This window comes from Aspergillus luchuensis, chromosome 1, assembly GCF_016861625.1.
Source record: "Aspergillus luchuensis IFO 4308 DNA, chromosome 1, nearly complete sequence".
Lineage (NCBI taxonomy): Eukaryota > Fungi > Ascomycota > Eurotiomycetes > Eurotiales > Aspergillaceae > Aspergillus > Aspergillus luchuensis.
The window spans coordinates 2,676,128-2,694,737 of NC_054849.1; the positions used below are offsets into that span (position 1 = coordinate 2,676,128).

General features: G+C 52.7%; 4 protein-coding genes across 4 annotated transcripts; 1 reads left to right on the forward strand and 3 right to left on the reverse strand.

Moving 5' to 3' along the window:
• Positions 1-1,649: 1,649 nt before the first annotated feature.
• AKAW2_10920A (type I iterative PKS) lies at positions 1,650-10,850 on the reverse strand (the record flags this gene model as incomplete). Its single annotated transcript, XM_041692546.1, has 4 exons — positions 1,650-9,986; positions 10,110-10,378; positions 10,434-10,578; positions 10,632-10,850. The coding sequence occupies 4 exons, from the start codon at positions 10,848-10,850 to the stop codon at positions 1,650-1,652; spliced, it is 8,970 nt and encodes a 2,989-aa protein (XP_041537640.1).
• A 1,815-nt stretch (positions 10,851-12,665) lies between these two features.
• On the reverse strand, positions 12,666-13,547 carry AKAW2_10921A (uncharacterized protein; the record flags this gene model as incomplete). Its single annotated transcript, XM_041692557.1, has 3 exons — positions 12,666-12,896; positions 12,982-13,438; positions 13,504-13,547. 3 exons carry the CDS (start codon positions 13,545-13,547, stop codon positions 12,666-12,668), a joined length of 732 nt encoding a protein of 243 aa, XP_041537641.1.
• A 1,012-nt stretch (positions 13,548-14,559) lies between these two features.
• AKAW2_10922S (amine oxidase) lies at positions 14,560-16,743 on the forward strand (the record flags this gene model as incomplete). The annotated part of the gene is made up of 3 exons (XM_041692568.1): positions 14,560-14,610; positions 14,665-15,096; positions 15,154-16,743. 3 exons carry the CDS (start codon positions 14,560-14,562, stop codon positions 16,741-16,743), a joined length of 2,073 nt encoding a protein of 690 aa, XP_041537642.1.
• Positions 16,744-16,920: 177 nt separating this feature from the next.
• Positions 16,921-18,168, reverse strand: AKAW2_10923A (NADH:flavin oxidoreductase/NADH oxidase; the record flags this gene model as incomplete). The annotated part of the gene is made up of 1 exon (XM_041692579.1): positions 16,921-18,168. The coding sequence occupies one exon, from the start codon at positions 18,166-18,168 to the stop codon at positions 16,921-16,923; it is 1,248 nt and encodes a 415-aa protein (XP_041537643.1).
• Positions 18,169-18,610: the final 442 nt, after the last annotated feature.

Sequence of the window (18,610 nt, forward strand, 5' to 3'; positions counted from 1 at the left end):
ATCATGTTGAAGTTTTCTATGCTTTATAGTACCATTACTGCGCGAGAATACAAAATGTATTCTAGTTGAAATGATAGCCGAATAAGGTATAAGCGACGAGTTCGAGACGCCTGAACGGGGACCTATGAAAGGTTTGGGCTTATTGTGAATCGGATCTCAGACATTCATTGGGATATGCATTACGAGCTTTCCTATGGCATTGAAATTGTGTATGCAGACACAAGCAGGCACGGAATGTGTCCCTGTTGCAGATAGTGTTGATTACATGAAATATATACTCACTCTCTCGCTTGCACCTTCGTCAAATATCTAATATCAACGGTCTATCCAATAATACTGATGACCGCATATAACACGTTATTGTGACTCTAACAGAACTATTATCATTTACATCGATAGGAGATACTTCTCGTCAAGAAGAGGTGAATATATATCATATCCCAGAATAATGTAGACCTCATCATTGTCAAGACATTGACCAGTCTTCTGAAAGTTCTCCAAGAGGGAAGTAATATCGCATACATGCTATTGAAGAAATGCTCTTGAAAACCTAATTCTCTCGCCTTATCGGCTACGAGACCATATACTCCGAGAAATGGAAATAACCGCCTCAAGCAAATAAGGCTATATACAAATGCCAGCCATGCAAACAGGGAAAGCGAAGTAGATTCGCAAATATTAGGTGCCTGACATCCACGTCGTAACGTGACTCCCGTGAGCACTAAGTCAGTGGCAGCCAAGGAATGGAATAATATACGAACATGAACTCGGGCCCACACTAGAGACAGGTCAGCCTCGCTGAGTACAATGTTTATCAGCGCAAAGGTGCATGTATATCGTGGAATACGGAGGGGCCTGAGCACCATGTCAGCTTGGCCGAGTATCAACTTTACGTTAAACGCTACGCTAATTCAATGCGGCCACTCATCACTTCGGTGGGCTTCGGACCTGTCAGCATCGAGTTCGGCTAGACTAGAAAGATGGCACTGGCAAGGCAGTGACTGATCCTTTGCATGCCCATTGAGTAATACGTGAGCAGAATGTAGTAAAGGAAATTCAAACAGTAGTATGACAATGAAAAGACGGAATTCGGGGCGAGTTCTTACTTCAGCATAAGCATGTATTGAAGGACATTTGCAGCTATATAAACTAGCATACGGCATCTGCCTTTGGGTGCCTTCTGAGATGGTTCGAGTGAGATGACTATGAAATTTCTGATCATGGGATTGCCTGCGCGTTTTGGTGAGAGATAGATTCGATGAAGCAGAATTTGACCTTTTCGTCTTTATACGATCTAGGTTGACATCCTACTTAGGCCTCTCGTACACCAGTACATTATGCTACCATTTAGTCTTTCGTTTTGTGGGTCGTCACCCAATCTCACTGAATATGGATAACCCAAGATCCAGTGGCAGGAGTGGGTGACATGACCGGAAGATTGTAACTTAATACTACCCTTTTATGCCAAATACAATCAAAAAGTTAGTCAGCCTATCACTGAACAATCTGATGGAAAAAAGTAAGAGAAGATAGACCCCCAACCTATATAAAGGGGCTAGAATCACAATCGAATTTAATAAAGTTTAGGTAGGTTAAAGATCATGATATTATCCCATGGCTATATCAGGACGAAAAGTTCCACATCAAGCTCAAAAGTTCCACTGGTCCAGCCAGTTTGACATCTGAGCCAGGGACACCGGGCCTAGAGAAGCCATGGTCTGACTGGCTGCCCTGGCTTGCTCCAGACTCATTCTAGGACTTGCCTTCGCGCCAGCCAGCAGGCGGTAGAAGTCCAACAACTTAATAGCTGGTTTATCGGCCACTTCTTCAGGTGAGAGTTCCTGCAGGCGCCCCAGCTCCTCTACCCATTCTGTGAGAGATACTAGCTTCACCGGATACCTCTCTTGAATGGCCGGAATAAGTGACTTCCAAGAAACACCTGTCGGGCTTGTCAAATGGAAGACACTGCTAGTAGGAGTAGTAGCCATGGCGGCAGCAGTGGCGGCTCGGCGACTTTGGAGTATTTCCAACACGATCGTCGCCAGGATGTCCACAGCGACCCAGTCAACCAAATAGTGACCCAGGTCGCTTGGGATCTGGCCCATTGACTTGGAAGTCTTGATCAGAATGGGAATCCACTCGTGTGGATTCCACATACCCAGCCGGCTATTCGGACCTGCGATTTGGCCCACGCGCAGGATACTAGTTGGAACGCCACATTTTCTCGACGCCTCGATACAGATCCGCTCCCCGACATGCTTAGCTTCGGCATAGCCTTGAGGCATCACGACATCTGCAGATTCCATAGGCTCTTCGGGAATCGTATCCCGCTCCTCTGCCACACCAGATGGCTTCCACGCCGTGATTGTATTAACGGAGGAGATAAACGCCACGTGCGCATTATACCGGCTTGCCATGCTGAAGTTGATGAGTTCGCGAACACCCTTGATGTGAGGATCTTCGAAAGATGAGACGTGATGGTTCCAGTTTACTTTCCATGCGTTATGGATGACCGTGTCGACTGACACTAGCAAATGGTTGTATTCCGATTCTTCCAGCCCCAGTTGACGTTCCCCAAACGAAGCCCTCAGAAATTGTACCCGGCTCGAGTCCTCAAGTAATGATGTATCGAGTCCCCTCTCCAAGAAACTGCGACGTTGCCGAGCTGCAGCGTCGTCCGATCGGTTCAGACAGTAAACCTTATTGACCTGGGGATTGCGCAGCAAGCCGTGCAAAAGGTAGTTGCCCAACGACCCCGTCGACCCAGTAAGAAGGATGGTCGACCGGTCCGAATCCGAAACAGTAGCATCACCCATCGACACCCTGGACGAGCGCACGGGTAAGTCCGCCGTGTACTTGCGTACTAGCTCGGCGATTTCATCGGAGCGTGTCACCGCTGGACTGCTGCTTGTGGTGGTGGTGTTGCTGCTCTTCTGCCGATAACGACTTCGTTCGGCGGCCATCCTACTTAGTTCACGCAGGGGCGTGTTGCTCATCAAGTCAAATACAGTGAATGTAGCCCCAATCTCGCGGTTAAACCAGTTGCGTAGATCGACCGACACCATCGAGTCCAGCCCATACATGTGAATGGGCTTACTTGGCTCCACGTCTGCAGCTGCTATTCCCAGCACCTGGCTCAGCTTTCCCGACAGCCACTCGAGCACCAGTTCGGTAGCTTCAACAATAGATGCTGACTGTTTCAGCAGCGCGGGCCGGTCAAGTGCAGTCGTCATTGCTATCGGTGCCATCTCCTTCTCTGCTTCCCCATGCCTTCGGTGCCGCTGCGCGTCCATCTGGAACAGGTGGCGGAACATCGGCCGGTAGACCGAATGGTCCAAATCGAGGCCCTTGGCCAAAGCAACCGACGGCATCTCAATGCCTACAACGACCTGCGCAGTCGAATGGGTTAGCCGTGGCAGAGTTGGATCGCAGTAATAGTCGAAGAGGGCGACCATCTCCTCGATAGCAATATCCATCAGCGTGGCATTGCGCTGCAGCATCGACCGCAGGAAGTCGCTTTCAGCAACCATTCCCTCACTCAGCATCAGACCCAAGTCAATGGATACCGCTTTGAGGCCCTGTGCGATGCGGTAATGCGCAAGAGAGTCCTTGAACGCATTTCCAGCTGCATAATTTGACTGACCGGGCGCCCCGAAGAGGCCACTCAGCGAGGATAGCAGCACGAAGAAATCCAGCTCGCGGGGTAGACACCAGTGTAGATTCCACGAGCCGGTAACCTTGGAGCCAATGCTAAGCGACCAGTCCTCATGCGTCATGTTTTCCCACATGTTGTCGCGCAAGGCCACTGTCGCCTGGATACATCCCCGGATCGGCGGCATCGTGAGCTTTAGCTCCAATAGCGCCTGCTCGAGCGACTCTCGCTGACTGATATCGACTGCAGGCGTTGCTACGTGCACACCTTGCCGTTCGAGCTCCTTTACCAATGCTTGCGCTGCCGCTGTACGCGCTCCCGAACGAGACAACAGCACCAGATGCCGCGCCCCGCGACTAGCCATCCACCGCGCAAGGCTGCGTCCTAGCCCACCAAGACCTCCGGCGATCACGTACGAGGCATCAGCTGAAAATTGGGATTTGGGGCGAGTGATACAACTAACGGGGATGGAACGGCCAGCGTCAAGCGTCACGACGGTGCCTCCCATCAGATCCGCCTGCTGCAATGCTTCCGTCTCGGAACCGGCGGTATAGACATGCGGCTGCGGCGGCTGGTCGCCCGGATACTCAGCCATTGCCTCTTGGAAGATGTTGTAAGCGCGCTGTGGACGCTGCTGTAGGAGCTCAGCCATGTTGATGCGGGTGTAAGAGGTATTTGCACGTTGGGCAAAAGGTTGCAGCGGCGACTGTTGTTGTTGCTGCTCACCCCAGCTGATATCAACCAAGCGGCCACCAGAGGTGAGGTGCTGCGACATACGCTCGTCTGTGACCGAGCCGACAATGACATCCATGCCACGAATCGCCAGCTTCATTAGGGCTGGCGCGAGCTCTGCGTCCTTGGTAACTACTAAGACCTCGGTCTCGGCCAACCCAAGGGCGGTACACAAATTAGTCTTCTGGCTCTCGCTGGGCACGGTGGCTAAGACGCGTGCACTGCGGCGCATGGCTAGCTGTATGGCCATGCGTTGGACGCTGTTACCAACCGAATGATGTACAAGCACCGTTTCGTCCGTCGCCAGCCGCGCCACACAATCCAACGCGTAAAAGGCCAGCCACGCGGGAATTGGCACGGCGGCCGCCTGTGCAAAACTCCAATTCGCGGGGATTGGGACCACTGCGCGAGCTGAGGTGCGTATCAGCGACGCGGCCATGGCGTTGCCCACGGCGCACACCCGGTCGCCGGGCAGGAACCCTGTGCAGCTTCCTGCGGCACGGACAATACCAGCACAGGCGCTGCCCAAGGCCACTGCATCCAGCTGCCCGGCTGCCATTAAGACATCGCGCGGGCTCAGTCCAAATGCCTGCACATCGAAGATTACCTCGTCCTCTGCCACCGATTCACCTTTGTGCTCCGCCACTTCATGGTACTCCAGCTCATGTAGACGTCCCGGTGGTCCGATGCACAGGGTTGCAGCAGCGGCAGGCTTGCTTCCATCCTCCAGGGTCCACTGTTTGGTCCGACGAGGCATGGTCGCCTGGGATACGATTTCGTTCATGGGGTCATTTGACATGACACGGGGGATATGGATCACACCGTGCGTGGTGGAGTAGGTAGTCTCCACAGCATCAACCGGGTTACGCATGATCTCGGTGACAAGGTGGTGGACCGTCTCAGTGGCACGGGCTGACGAGACCTGGCCATCTAGGGCCAGGGTAACGAACTTGCGGGTGGCATCTTCCGAGGCCAGAGCGCGCCCGAATCCCTCAACCACTCCATGCTGGGGAATCTGATTCGGACTCTCGGCTGGCGGCTGTGTGATCCACAGCACGTTCTTGGCCTGCAAGAGGACAGCATGCAAATGCGTCCAGTCGTGGGCTGACAAATCGGCCAACAATGTCTTCTCCATCTCAAGCAGCACCACCACCATGGCATCCGCGGGAATGTCCAGTTCTGATGCCTCGGCTAAAGAACAGATCTGCCCGCCCAGTTCATGTGCCATCTCGCATTGCGACACAATCGATGGATCACGTACCACGATCTGCTGCTGTTGTTGTGGCTGCGGCTGCTCATTGTCAGGTACGTCTGCGCTAGAAACAATGATGCTTAGATATTGGCATTCCGGAAAGCTTTGCCCGGGGACTTCAACCTCCACGCCTGAGAACCCGTTCTGCCTCAGCCGTTCATCCCACCGGATCGGACTCAGACAGGGGCTGTGAGCTGAGCGCTCCTCATGATCTAGCGGACTCCACCAGTCCTTCAACAGCCCAAATGCAAAGCCAATGTGTACCGAGTTAGGTTCAGTGAATTCGAACAGCAAAAGCTTGCCTCCGGGCTTCAGCAACCGCCGGACATGCTGCAGCGATTCATCGAGCCGATCTGTTGCATGCAACACATGCGAGGCTAGGACCAAATCATAACTCCCATCCTCGAACCCCTGCGTGACCGGATCCACCGAGATATCACACGTGCGGAAGCGCACCACGGGGCTATAATCTGCAAGCTTCCGCTGGGCGGCGGGGAAGAACCCTGGCGAGATGTCGGTATAATCGTACAGTGAACACTGCGCCGGTGCATCCGGGGGACAAAGAGTCTGCAACGACCGTAGCGTCTGACCCCCCGTGCCAGCGCCGACTTCCAACACCCTCAGCTCCGGGTTCTTGAACCCCAGCAGCTCGAGGTAACGCGACGCTGGGTAAGCGTGGTATGCATCCGCCAGCATCTGCTCGTAGTACCGGTGCAACATCCCGTCACGGAATAGTAGTTCCAGCGGATCCTCCGTCCCCGACAGCACTGCAATCAAATGCCGTCCCACAGTCATGAAGAATTGTCCTTCTGTGCCACAGCCATCCTCCACTTCCTGCACCAGGCGCGCCTGCGCATCCGGATCCTGCGCCAGCTTCTGTGCCGCCGTCCATTCGGGACTACCCTGAAGTCGCTGCCGCTGGTAGTGCATCCAGGCTACGTACCGCTGGAGATAGTTAGGTACGGACACCTCTGGATGCTGCGCCAGGTACTCCATTGCCTCGATCACATATCCAAGCGTCGCCACCTGCAAAGATCGAAACCGGCCCAGCGCATTAGGAGCTTCTGACGGTCGGTCGCGACAGACCTCTTCGCGCAGCTGCTCGCGATCAAGCATATCCACGTCAGGCCGCCAGACCAGGCTGGTGCATAGCTGGCGTTGTCGCGAGGATTCGCCAATCACTGCTGTTGGCTTCGCCGCCTCAATAAAGGAGGTTTCCAGACCTTCCATACATAGCAGCGGCCGATCCCCGTCCACACTCATGCCTACCACATCGAACCTGGCGCCACGATGGCCCCGCAGCCGGCATTGTGCGACAGCCAGGATCTCGCCCTGGTGCAGCAATGCCGGCTTACGAAGGTCCATCCAGATGCGGGATGCCCGCGCTGGTACCATAGTCGGCAAAGTGTCGCGCTGTTCGTGGTTCAGCGCCGGCACGACCAACTGCGCCAGCCCGTCCATGGTACACGGGTGCACGGCATACGGCGGCGCGTCCTCCTCACTCATGACCCTTTTCCAGCTCTCCAAGTCAATTGCCGCCACTGCCCTGGCACCCGGTCCCAGCCGCAGCTGCTTGATGCTCTGAAACGCCGGGCCGTAATGCAGCGAGCTGCCCGTCGAGCCATCGTAGATGTCCTGCGACGATGGCTGGGAGCAACCGTTCCTCACCTGCTGTACCCACTCCTGCACCGATTGCCCATTGGTAACAGTACTGGGGAGCACAAGCGTTTCAAGTTCATCCTCATGATCCGCTGCTGCCCCCCGGATCCTCCCTTCACAGCACTCCACGTAGCTCCCGCCTTCCACCGCAAACAGCCTGAACCTCATCCACTCCGATCCCTCGTTAATCAGCGTCAATTGTGTCTCGACCTGCTCCGTCTCCGCGGGCACCCGCAAGGCATGTAGAAATCGCGCGTCCCGAATTTCGATACCCGGTGTGGTCGTCGGGCTAAGCTGGCGAAAAGCTTCCACAGCCATGAGGAGCATCCCGGTTCCTGGACAGAGAATCTGACCGTCGAGAGTGTGGTCGCGGAGCCAGGGGACCTCGCGCAGACGGATGATATTGCGCCATTGCGCGATCTGCGGGTTCCAGTCTAGGCTACGGGTGCCGAGAAGGTCGTGGCGGCGGTGTGTGCGGAAGCGGAAGTTCTTGCCAAGGCGGCTTTCTTTCCAGTAGGTTTGGCTGTGGTTAAAGGGGTAGCTGGGGAGACGGTGGGAGGGGATGGGCCGTAGTTTGGGCTGGGGGAGATTGTTGGCGAGGAGGAGGTTGGGCGTGAAGCCCGCGCAGAAAAGGTGGCCAGTGGCCTGGAGGAGGGTGGTTGAGGCGGGAACTTTGCGGTCCAGGAGGGAGAGGTAGCGAGGAGGGGTTGCCTTAGTGGCTGTTTTGGAGGCTGCTGAGGCGCGAATGGTGTCGGTGATGGGGCCTTGGAGGGCACGGTGAGGGCCGATTTCAAGAAGATGAGTGATGGGGAAGGAGGTGGATGATGATTCCGCGAACAGAAGGCTTGAGAGAGCGCCGCAGAATTCTACGGGTGAAGTCAGGTTTCGGACCCAGTAGTCTGCGCTGGCGAGGACGTTTGGGGTGACGAGGGCTTGTGTTACCGAAGAGATCATCGGGGTGGTGGTAGTAGTATACCGTGGGTTTGCCTTGAGATCTGGGAGCAAGAGGTCACCCATTGCCTCGCGGTACTCGGCCGCGATAGCGTTCATGGCGGGCGAGTGGTAGGCCATGGGGACACGCAGCATGCGGGCAAATATGGAGTCATGCTCAAGCCATTGTTGGAGAGTGTGCAGCTGGGCGATGGACCCAGTGAGGGTGATGCTGGTTGGGCTGTTGACGCAGCCCACAATGACTGCAGTGGGCTGGTCAAGACGAGCCAGATAGGGCTGGATGTCTGAGACAGAGGCGCCGACAGCCATCATTGACAGATCCGTTCTTTGGCTTGCCAGCTGCGAGGATAGGCGGCCACGGTGATAGGCGATCTTGACGGCCGTGGCGCGCGACAAGGCACCGGCTGCATAGGCTGCGGCAATTTCGCCGGACGAGTGACCCACAACGATGGCAGGCTGGACGCCCCAACTTTGAAGCAGATCGACCAGAGCGATCTGTAGACAGGTGGTTGCTGGCTGACTGTACTCTGGCTGATTGATGGGCAGATGGCTGTCGCCCTCGAACAAGCTGCGCAGGGACCACGAGCAGCCGAGGGCATGAAGGTCAGCATCCAAGAGGTCGACTGTTTGTTGGAACACCGGATGCACCGAGATGAGGCCCTTCCCCATTCCCAGGTACTGTGCGCCTTGTCCTGTGAACACAAAGGCTAGCTGTACTCCATCGCCTGCTCGTACGGGCTTTACGGCCTCCAGTTGCTGACCACCAGTGACCGTAAAACCTCTCCAAGGAAATCTGCTCCGACGGGAAATCAAGGTGTAGGCCAAGTCTGACAGCTCCTCTGGAGGACACTGGCGGATGGTGTCGTGATACGCAGCGCTGAGCTTTTCCGCAGCAGTTTGGTCCGCAGCGGACCAGACAAGCACTTTGACGGTCGTCTCAGATGCTGACGGAGCAGCTAGTACTTGCAGTGTGGGACTTGGTGCTATATAACATGGTTGCGTTTGGTGATATCCCTTGAGTCCATGCTGCTCCAGATAATAGTAGGCATCATCCAGGATAACTGTGGAGTTGGTACCGCCGAAACCGAATGAGTTGACGCAAGCACGACGCAGGCCGGTAGTAGGCCAGGGGATAGCTTCCTTGGGGAACTTCAAACAGAGCTGGTTGGCATCAATGCGGGGGTTCAGTGTGCGGAACCCGGCAATCGGGGGGATAATGCCATGCTCCAAAACCAGGATGGTCTTGATTAGGCCGGCCAAACCGCTGGCACCCTCCAGATGACCGATATTAGCCTTAACCGCACCGATATACAGCGGGTCCTCGACAGACCGGCAGTGACTGAAGGCCTGACCGATAGCGTTGGCCTCGATGGGGTCCCCCACTGGGGTTCCGGTACCGTGGGCCTCGAAGAAGCGCGTTGGACCCATGTCCAATCCTACCTGGTCGTAGGTCCGCTTGATTAGATCGAGTTGGGAGGACCCGTCGGGCTGCGTGATACCGGGGGTTCGACCGTCCTGGTTTGAGCCTGTGTTGCGAATAACTGCGCGAATGCAGTCGCCATCACGCAAAGCATCAGACAGTCGCTTCACGACAAGCATGCCAATGCCTTCACCACGCGCGTAGCCGTTGGCCTGCTGGTCAAAGCTCCAGCTTCGGCTGTCGGGTGAGAGGAAGTTGAAAGAAGACATCATCTTCATAAAATGTGGGTGGAAAACGATGTTGGCTCCCCCAACAAGTGCCTAAGGACATTTACCCATAGTATGTTAGCCATTGCTTTGCAGATGTGCCCATCAAGGGAAATTTAACTGGGCATAGCTGGATTTGATTGACCAATCTCTACACATGAATGCCCGGACACATACCATGGAAGAATTTCCCGCAGCCAGATCTTGAGCCGCTAGGTGCAAGGCGACCAAGCTGCTCGAGCAGGCTGAATCAAGGTTCATAGAGACACCTTTGAAGTTGAAGAACCAGCTCACCCGATGGGCTAGCATTGAGAAGGCAATTCCCATCGCGGCGTGGGTGGCTTCGAGCTCAAAGTCCTCCTGTAGGACACTCTGGTAGTCATTGGTGAAACACCCCGTGTATACGGCCGTGTTAGTGCCGGAACACTTCTCAATTGGGATGCCAGCTGGACGAGTCATGAGCAAACTGGAATAGGTTGTCGTGAAGGAGGGAATGGGTACCATCTTCCAATGCGTGGTATGTCGCTTCCAACATGCGTCGGTGCTGTGGATCCATACAGGCAGCCTCTCCGGGCGTGATGGAGAAGAAAGGAGCGTCGAATGCTCCCAGGTCTTCTCGGATGAAGTTTCCTCCCCGAACAGGTAGCTACGAAGAACATCAGCCGTGTGAGGTACACAGGATCATTAGAGGGGGCGTACGTTACTAGGCCGATCCTTCGACGGGTGGTAGAACGCCTCGATGTTCATCCGATCCGTGGGGAAGTCCGTACTGGCGGATCTTCCGTGGCGAATCATCTCCCAAAAGCTTTCACTGGATGTCGCCTCCTGGGGAAACTCAAAGGCAAAGCCGACAATGGCCAAGGGAACTGACCGGCTGTCGCTCGGGCAGTATGAATCTTCGCTGAGCATAAGCGGCATTGTATAGAATAGAGATTCTTGCGTAGAAGAAAAGAGAGCTGTCTTATTGCAACTGATTTGTGGCACTCATTGCAGGTTCTAGTCTTTGCCTTATATCTTCTCGGAGAGAGAGGGTCGGCTAACTGGATAGTCCCTAGTTCCATGTCAACCCGGGATGGGATTTATAGGACAACTGTGACCTCATTAATCCTCTTCCGCCGATATGGCCCCTGAATTGCATCCACAGGACCCATCAGGAGAGGGCTGTGCTCAGAGTGTACAGACATGTCGTTTATCCGGTAGCATATCGAAGAGGCTTGGGTTGTCGATGGCTCCCAAGTGAGTGCAGGTGATTCGCATACCCGCCGCGACTGGCCGAGTGAGGCTAGAAGCGATAAAATGGCGAGCAATGATTGGTTGGCTGTATGTATGTGATTGCTGACAAACATGGATGAACAGAGAGGGAGTGGTGTTGTCTGATGTCGGCTGTGCCACCGTTAGTGCAATTAGGGCAGTGCTGCTGCAAGACCACACCAAAGCGGTCCTGTGGCCCGTTCTAATGCTCATGACCGGCTTCCTAGTGGAAGCTAGCCGAGCAAATGGGCTAGGGACATCGTATTACCTTTTTTCTGTGTCCGGGTCTAGTGTGTCTCTCGGTCTCATTGTCTGGTATGTAGAACTGCAGGATAGTCGGAGCTGTTGGTGGTGGTTCAGCAACGGCTCCTGGTGGACTGGGGACACTATCATGATTGGGTTGTTGGTGGAATATTTAAAGCAGGTCAGATTTTAGCTTCCTGCGATGTCGAGGTCACTCCCACTCAGGGTCCGACGATTTTTGCAGTGCGGGCCGCCGAGAGTAGACATAATTTAGCCTGTACACTAGAGTAGCTCTAGTCTGATTAGTTAGTGGGTACAAAGCTAGAGGTTGTTGGTGGTCTTGCTCGCTGCTTTGTGACGTCTAATAATACGTAGGACTTGGCAGAGATGGAATCTGAAGGCCAGCCTTCTTTCCTTATGATATGGCGAGCTTCTAAGCTCGTGTATTTCCATGTATCTTACCAAGATCCTTCGTAACGGGGCAACGCTCTTACATGTCGTGTGACGGCTTCTGCCATCAGCGTGGAGGCAGCGGCCATCGTTTCTCGGCTTCAGACAGCCAGTGACATAGGAAAGCCCACAGGTGATACTTCCTAACCTTGGTGCATCATGATGAGAATTCTTGGCTGCATTAATTGTGCTGGAACGTTCGTTCCAGCACCAGCTCAAGACTGCAGTTGGATTGGATAACTATGGCGTCTGAGCATTGATGTCGCATATCAGTGGGGTGGTCTAGTCGATCAGACGAATCGGGATGATTTTATCAGACTCAAATCGTGTGCTTTCCCCACTCCCCCACTGTGACGTGCTCTAGTGACAATAGGGTCTTCCATAGGAGTGATTAGACATGTGGAGCGGGTATTCCTCTTGGTCCCTATTCGTCTGGTCGAGTAGACTGAAACTTGGCGTGATTACAAACTCGGGGAGCAGTCGAAGTACGGTGCAGCTGTCGAGTAGTTTATCCTGCAATGGTGCCTCTCAATGAGGAAAAGCCTCTTCAGCAATACCCTTGGAATTTCTTCACTTTGTAGGATACATTCGCTGATTCTGGACATGCGTATTGCTTCCAGAAGTATCGACGTATGTCTATGATGATTTTGAATCAGCCGACTCTTTTGACTGGTCAAATTGCAGACACATACTACTGTACACATCCCTAGCTAAGAAAATGGATATACTGGATGACTAGTTCTTCCATTGAGCAATGCGTACGCTGTAAATAACGAGCTAAACACAGTATCAATCGATCTTCGTCTCCCTTATAGCAAACCGCCTTTGAAACAAAGTCTTTTCCATACGATCGCATGCTAGATCCCAATCAAAGCTTCGGGTCCATTTACGATGGTAAGGCTGATATCCAAGTAAGCTACCCAGCCAACCGCCGAGCGTAATCCCCATCCCCATTGCTATGACTGACCCGAAGGGCACCCACTCTGGCAGTGACAGATAGGAGCCCCCAGCATCGAAAATCTGCCAACATGGAAATAATCAACTCAGTTAGCCAAAGCCTGGCACAAACTGTGTGAAAGGGGTCATTCAAGAAAAAAAAACTCACCGACATGACCTGTAAAATATCGACATTCTTGCCCACAACTACTGTCTCCTCCTGGTATCCGTACCAATTCATGAAAAACAATATATCCAGCTTGAATGTCTCCACAGTATCCTGCCCGGATAATAAAAATCGTATTATCCCACCGCTTCTAGATGATATCATATCATCGTTTGAACGCTGCTGTGCAGGAAATAAAGGCGGATACAATCGATGATTAACCCACGGACGAATACAGAATCGTCCACTCTGGGGGGTTAGCGTGTACTGTTGGTTCCCAACATCAACGCACAATTTCCCTTCTATGACTTCTATGTACTCTTCCTGATGTGGATGGAAATGCTTTGGGGGCTTGACGTTCTTGAGGAATGAAGGCCACTTGTCAAGGTGGAAGGTGATTTCAAAGGCGAAGACAAAGGGTGGGATATGCCGTTCCTGGGTGATGATCGCTCCATTGAAGCTGTAGCTTTCTGGTTAATAAGAATGTATGCATTGGATGGAGTGCTTATCAAAGTATGTACGTACCCTCTTTGAATAGAAGGATCGGAAGGGATTTCAGTCGAGCTCATGATGGTGAAAGGTTGAATTTACCTTCAGCTCGGCCCATTTGTTAAATTGTAGATGACCATGGGGCAATATCGGGGTCTGGTCTGTTAGTTATATGGCTTTACTGACATGTGGCACAGTATGGAGAAGACAAGTATGGCATTGATCTGACTAGGGGCGGGAACAAGGACGGAAGTAAACACTTTGTAAGCAGCTGGTATCGAATGCATTCGTGAATAGTGGGTATGAAATGGACTGCTGAGTGACCTTTACAAGCCGCTGCTGATATTCGTTGGAGACTGGTTATGAAATGAAGTAAGCACTAAGCTGATGGGTATAGTATCCGCATCAGCATCCAAGTGTGAAACTCGCAGGAAAAGCGCATTACGCAATGCCTTCGGGTGAGGCTAAGACGGGCTCAAATATATCTTGAAGAAATGCAAGCACCGTTTTATCCTTCTTTTCTTATTTAGTAGTCTATGACTGGACCGTTGTCATACCTGGAGAAATCGTCCAGATGTAGCCATCCATTACAATGGCGCTGCTTGCAAGACGTGGCTCAAGTATTGTTTCCATGTTACTTCAACTTTCGCTCGCATATTGGCATGTGGCAGTGACTGGCGATAGTACTTTATCGAAGCGACCCCGCACGGAAGAGCTGAAGATAAGGCAGTCGATCGTGGGCACTCGGCTAGCCTTATACTTTAGCGACCATGGCAGTATATCTTGACGCACGCCGCGCCTAAACTTACTGTTAGGGTCGTGCCGGAAGGTCGGTGCGAGAGTCGGTCGGCCCTGCCCGGTTAATCCTTACCTTCATGGAAGCGGGATGCGGAACTTAATGCCACGGAGAAGCAGTGTCGCCTAAACCTAACCTTTGGGGAATGCTTCCGGGCATTCCAAGACTCTGCTTATCTCCACACTCTGTTGCAGGATTTATCAGCTCAAGCCTATAAGTCAGACTATACCTCACATATTTCGTTCCCAATTCAAAACTACAGCCAATATTTCGTGCGAGATATTTCACCTTTAGCTATGTCGGTACCCCACCCCTTTGATCCTTTGAGTCCAAAGGAGATCGCAAAGGTATGGAAACAAACGAAAGCCATATGAATAGTTGTTTTCTAACAGTGGTCTCAGGCCGCGGATATTGTACGCCATGCATTTCCCGGGAAAACCCCCAATTTTCGAGTGATAACCTTGAAGGAACCTCCAAAGGCAGACATGGTTCCCTTTTTGGAGCAAGTTTATAAAGGAAATTGTGCACCGAAAAGGCCTGCGAGAGTTGCTCGTGTCCAAGTAGTCCTTCCTGGAGGTTCTTCTGCAAATGAGTTTATTGAACTCCTAGTCGATCTCGAAGACGCTACAATCATTGAAAAGGAACACCTAATCGGAAGGCATCCGTATATCGACTCTGACTATATGAAAGCCGCCGAGAAGGCGTGCATGTCAGATCCGAACGTTCAGGAAGAGATTGCTCGCTTGCAACTGCCGGACGGTGCTACCGTTGTTGTTGAGTCATGGGCATATGCCACAGATGGCACCAAGGACACTTCACAACGGACTACCATGGTAAATACATCAGATTAATCAAAGTGCACAACGGCTGGATGTTAACCAAGTATATAGTGTTGGTTCTACATGCGCTTGGTGGATGACGCCGATGCCAATTACTATGCCTATCCTCTAGATCTGTGCGCGGAAGTATCGGAAGACTTGAAAGTCACCAAGACGTATCAACTTCCTTCTGGTCCAGACGATCGCATTCATGACAAGCCGAAGCCATTCGATCGCCGCAAAATCCACGGCGCGGAGATCGAATACAGCCCTGGATTGAGAGCTTCACCGCGAACAACTACAAAGCCCTACCAAGTGGTACAGCCGGAAGGTCCCTCATTCAAGACACAAGGAAACCATTTAGACTGGGAAAAATGGTCCATGCACATCGGGTTCAACTACCGAGAAGGCCTCACCCTTCACGACATTCGCTACGGTGGCCGAAGCCTCTTCTACCGCTTGTCCCTTGCAGAAATGTTTGTGCCTTATGGCGACCCGCGAGCCCCTTACCCTCGCAAGGGGGCATTTGATCTTGGCAATGACGGGGCGGGAATCAATGCTAACAACCTTCGTCTGGGTTGTGACTGCTTGGGTCACATCAAGTATTTTGATGGCTGGCACACGACTACTGCAGGGGACCCATTGAAGCTTCCGAACGTAGTCTGCTGTCATGAGGAAGATGACGGCATTTTGTGGAAACACACAAACTACCGGACGAGAAATGCGGTGGTGACGCGCTCGCGGATCCTCGTCCTGCAAACCATCATCACCGTTAGCAATTACGAATATATATTCGCTTTCCAATTTGGCCAGGATGCGTCGATTCATTACGAAGTACGCGCTACTGGAATCCTTTCAACCGCACCGATTGATATTGGTGACAAAGTACCGTGGGGTACCATTGTCGCGCCCGGCGTTCTAGCCCCTTATCATCAGCATTTATTCTCCCTGCGTATGGATCCCGCGATCGATGGTCATAGCAATTCTCTGCAGATCGAAGAGTCCCATGCTATACCTGTGGATGTACACAGCTTTGACCATACCGGTAAATCTCAAAAACAAATTGACTCGCATAGAAACCCCTTCGGCGTCGGATACGTCACGCGCTCCTCCATCGTGGAGAAAGAAAGCGGCTTGGACCTTGATATCACCAAGAACCGCACATTCAAGATCATCAACGAGAATGTTATCAATCCAGTGACTGGAACTCCAGTTGGCTTTAAGCTACTTCCTGCCTATAGTCAAATGCTCCTCGCACACCCGGATTCATACCATGCCAGGCGCTCAGAGTTTGGACGGCACGCCGTCTGGGTTACGCGGTACACAGAAGATGAACACTTCCCTTCTGGCCGTCACACTATGCAGTCACTAGGTGGCGACGGGATTGCTTCGGCGATTGCTAAGCGAGCTGGAACTGAGCATTCGTCGGTGCGCAATAAGGATATTGTCATCTGGCACACTTTCGGATCGACCCACAACCCCCGAATCGAAGACTGGCCCGTCATGCCCTCGGAGAAGATGGTAGTTGGTCTTAAACCGGTCAATTTCTTCACCGGTAATCCTGGTCTCGACGTCGCAATCTCAACGCAGGAGAGAAATCGGAGTGTCTTGGTTGAGGGAGGGGATGATGTTGACTCCAGGTCGGGTTGTTGCAATCTGTAGTATCCTTATTTATAGAGCCAGCTTGCAGTGGCCGATGTAGCAGCAAAGTCTCCCTATATAGAGATGCTATGGAACGCCCTTGATCGATGACATACTTGTCATAATTCCCCAAGCAGTTACGTCTTCAAAGGCCCCGTATATTTCACCACGACGCAGTAATGACTCTATACAAACACTCTATAAAGACCCGTTCTTTCTTCCCTTGCCACGACCTTCAAAGCTCCAGTCAATCTGCGTCGCCATCCTCACCTTCACCCCCGACTCATTCGCAAACGCACGAACAAGCCCAGGGTTCTGCTGGAACCAGCGACCAGCGAGCACCGCATCGATACCAGATTGCACAACCTCTTCAGCAAGCTTGCCCGTCTTGATTCCTCCAACAGCGGTGACCAGCAGCCTGTCACCAACTGCCTTTTTCACCTCATGCGCCAAATGCACCTGATAAGCAGGACCAGACCTGATAGCGATAGCAGACTTGGAATGAATCCCACCCGAGCTGACATCCACCAAATCCACCCCATGATCAGCCAAGATAGGAGCGAGCCGAACAGATTGCTCAACCGTCCAACTCTCCGGGAATTCCTTCTTCAACCCCTCATCGAACTCAAACCAGTCCGTCGCACTGATGCGCACAAGAAGAGGCATTGTATCCGGGATTGTATCCCTGATAGCGTCGCACACCTCCAGCAAGAGCCTAATCCTATTCTCAAAGCTCCCTCCATACCGATCCGTTCGCCGATTACTAACAGGACTCAGAAACTGATGCAGGAGGTACCCATGCGCAGCATGAACCTCAATCGCATCAAACCCCGCCCTGACAGCCCGTTTCGCAGCCCCTGCAAAGTCCTTAACCAGGTCGTTAACCTCCTCCCCACTTAAAGCCCTCGGAACCGCATTAACCCCCTCTTCATGCGCAATCGCCGAAGGCCCGACAATCTCGTCTGGCCATCCACCAACCTCCTTCACAGCCATAGCATTGACGCTTAACCACGGAGCAACAGCGCTAGCCTTACGGCCTGCATGCGCTAACTGGATAGCTATCTTCTGGCTCTGGCTATGGGCGAATTCGGTGATTCGTCTAAGAGGCTCGATCTGCCCGTCTTCGTAGAGGCCAAGGTCTTGGGGTGTGATTCGGCCTATCTTCTGCACTGCGGTTGATTCCATGATTGCGAGTCCGGGGCCGCGTTGTAGGATTCCACCCAGGTGGGTTAGGTGCCAGTCGGTGGCGTAGCCATCTCTTGCGGAGTATTGGCAGAGAGGGGCGAGGAAGAGGCGGTTGGGAAGGGTGAGGGACCGGATGGTTAGGGGGGTGAAGAGCTTGGTTGTGCCCTCTAACTGGGTTCCTGCTGGTGGGGTTTGCGCTGGTGTGTAGTAGGAGATTCCTTGTGCGGGAGGGTTGTCGATTGGGGTTTGGGTGGTGGGCATGGTTGTGGTTAGGGTTCTTGGGGGCGATGGAAGGTAGGGAAGGGTGCGATTCCGATTCGTTGATTGGGTTCTTGAATCTATTCGCGCGTGAGAAGAATGATGGAATTCTATTTATATACCAATCTCGCTATTTGCGAAGACCTACGCTGAGTACGGTATAAGTATCATTCCATCTGTTATTATTGCAGGGATTATTGGCTATGATTATAAATCGGTAGATTAATAATGCCCGATCACGCCATGGTAGACAAAGTTGCTTGCATGGGGTATTTGGGAGATGTAATTGGGTCACGATAGAGCCCGGCACTAGTGGTAGAGCAAGCTGCATATACTACCGAGGATTTAGAGTAAATATTACGTTCTACTTTGCCTGCGTCCAATATATAACTTGGCACAACGGCTATTGGGGAGCTTAATTGTTATGTCTCATTTGACTCCGAGT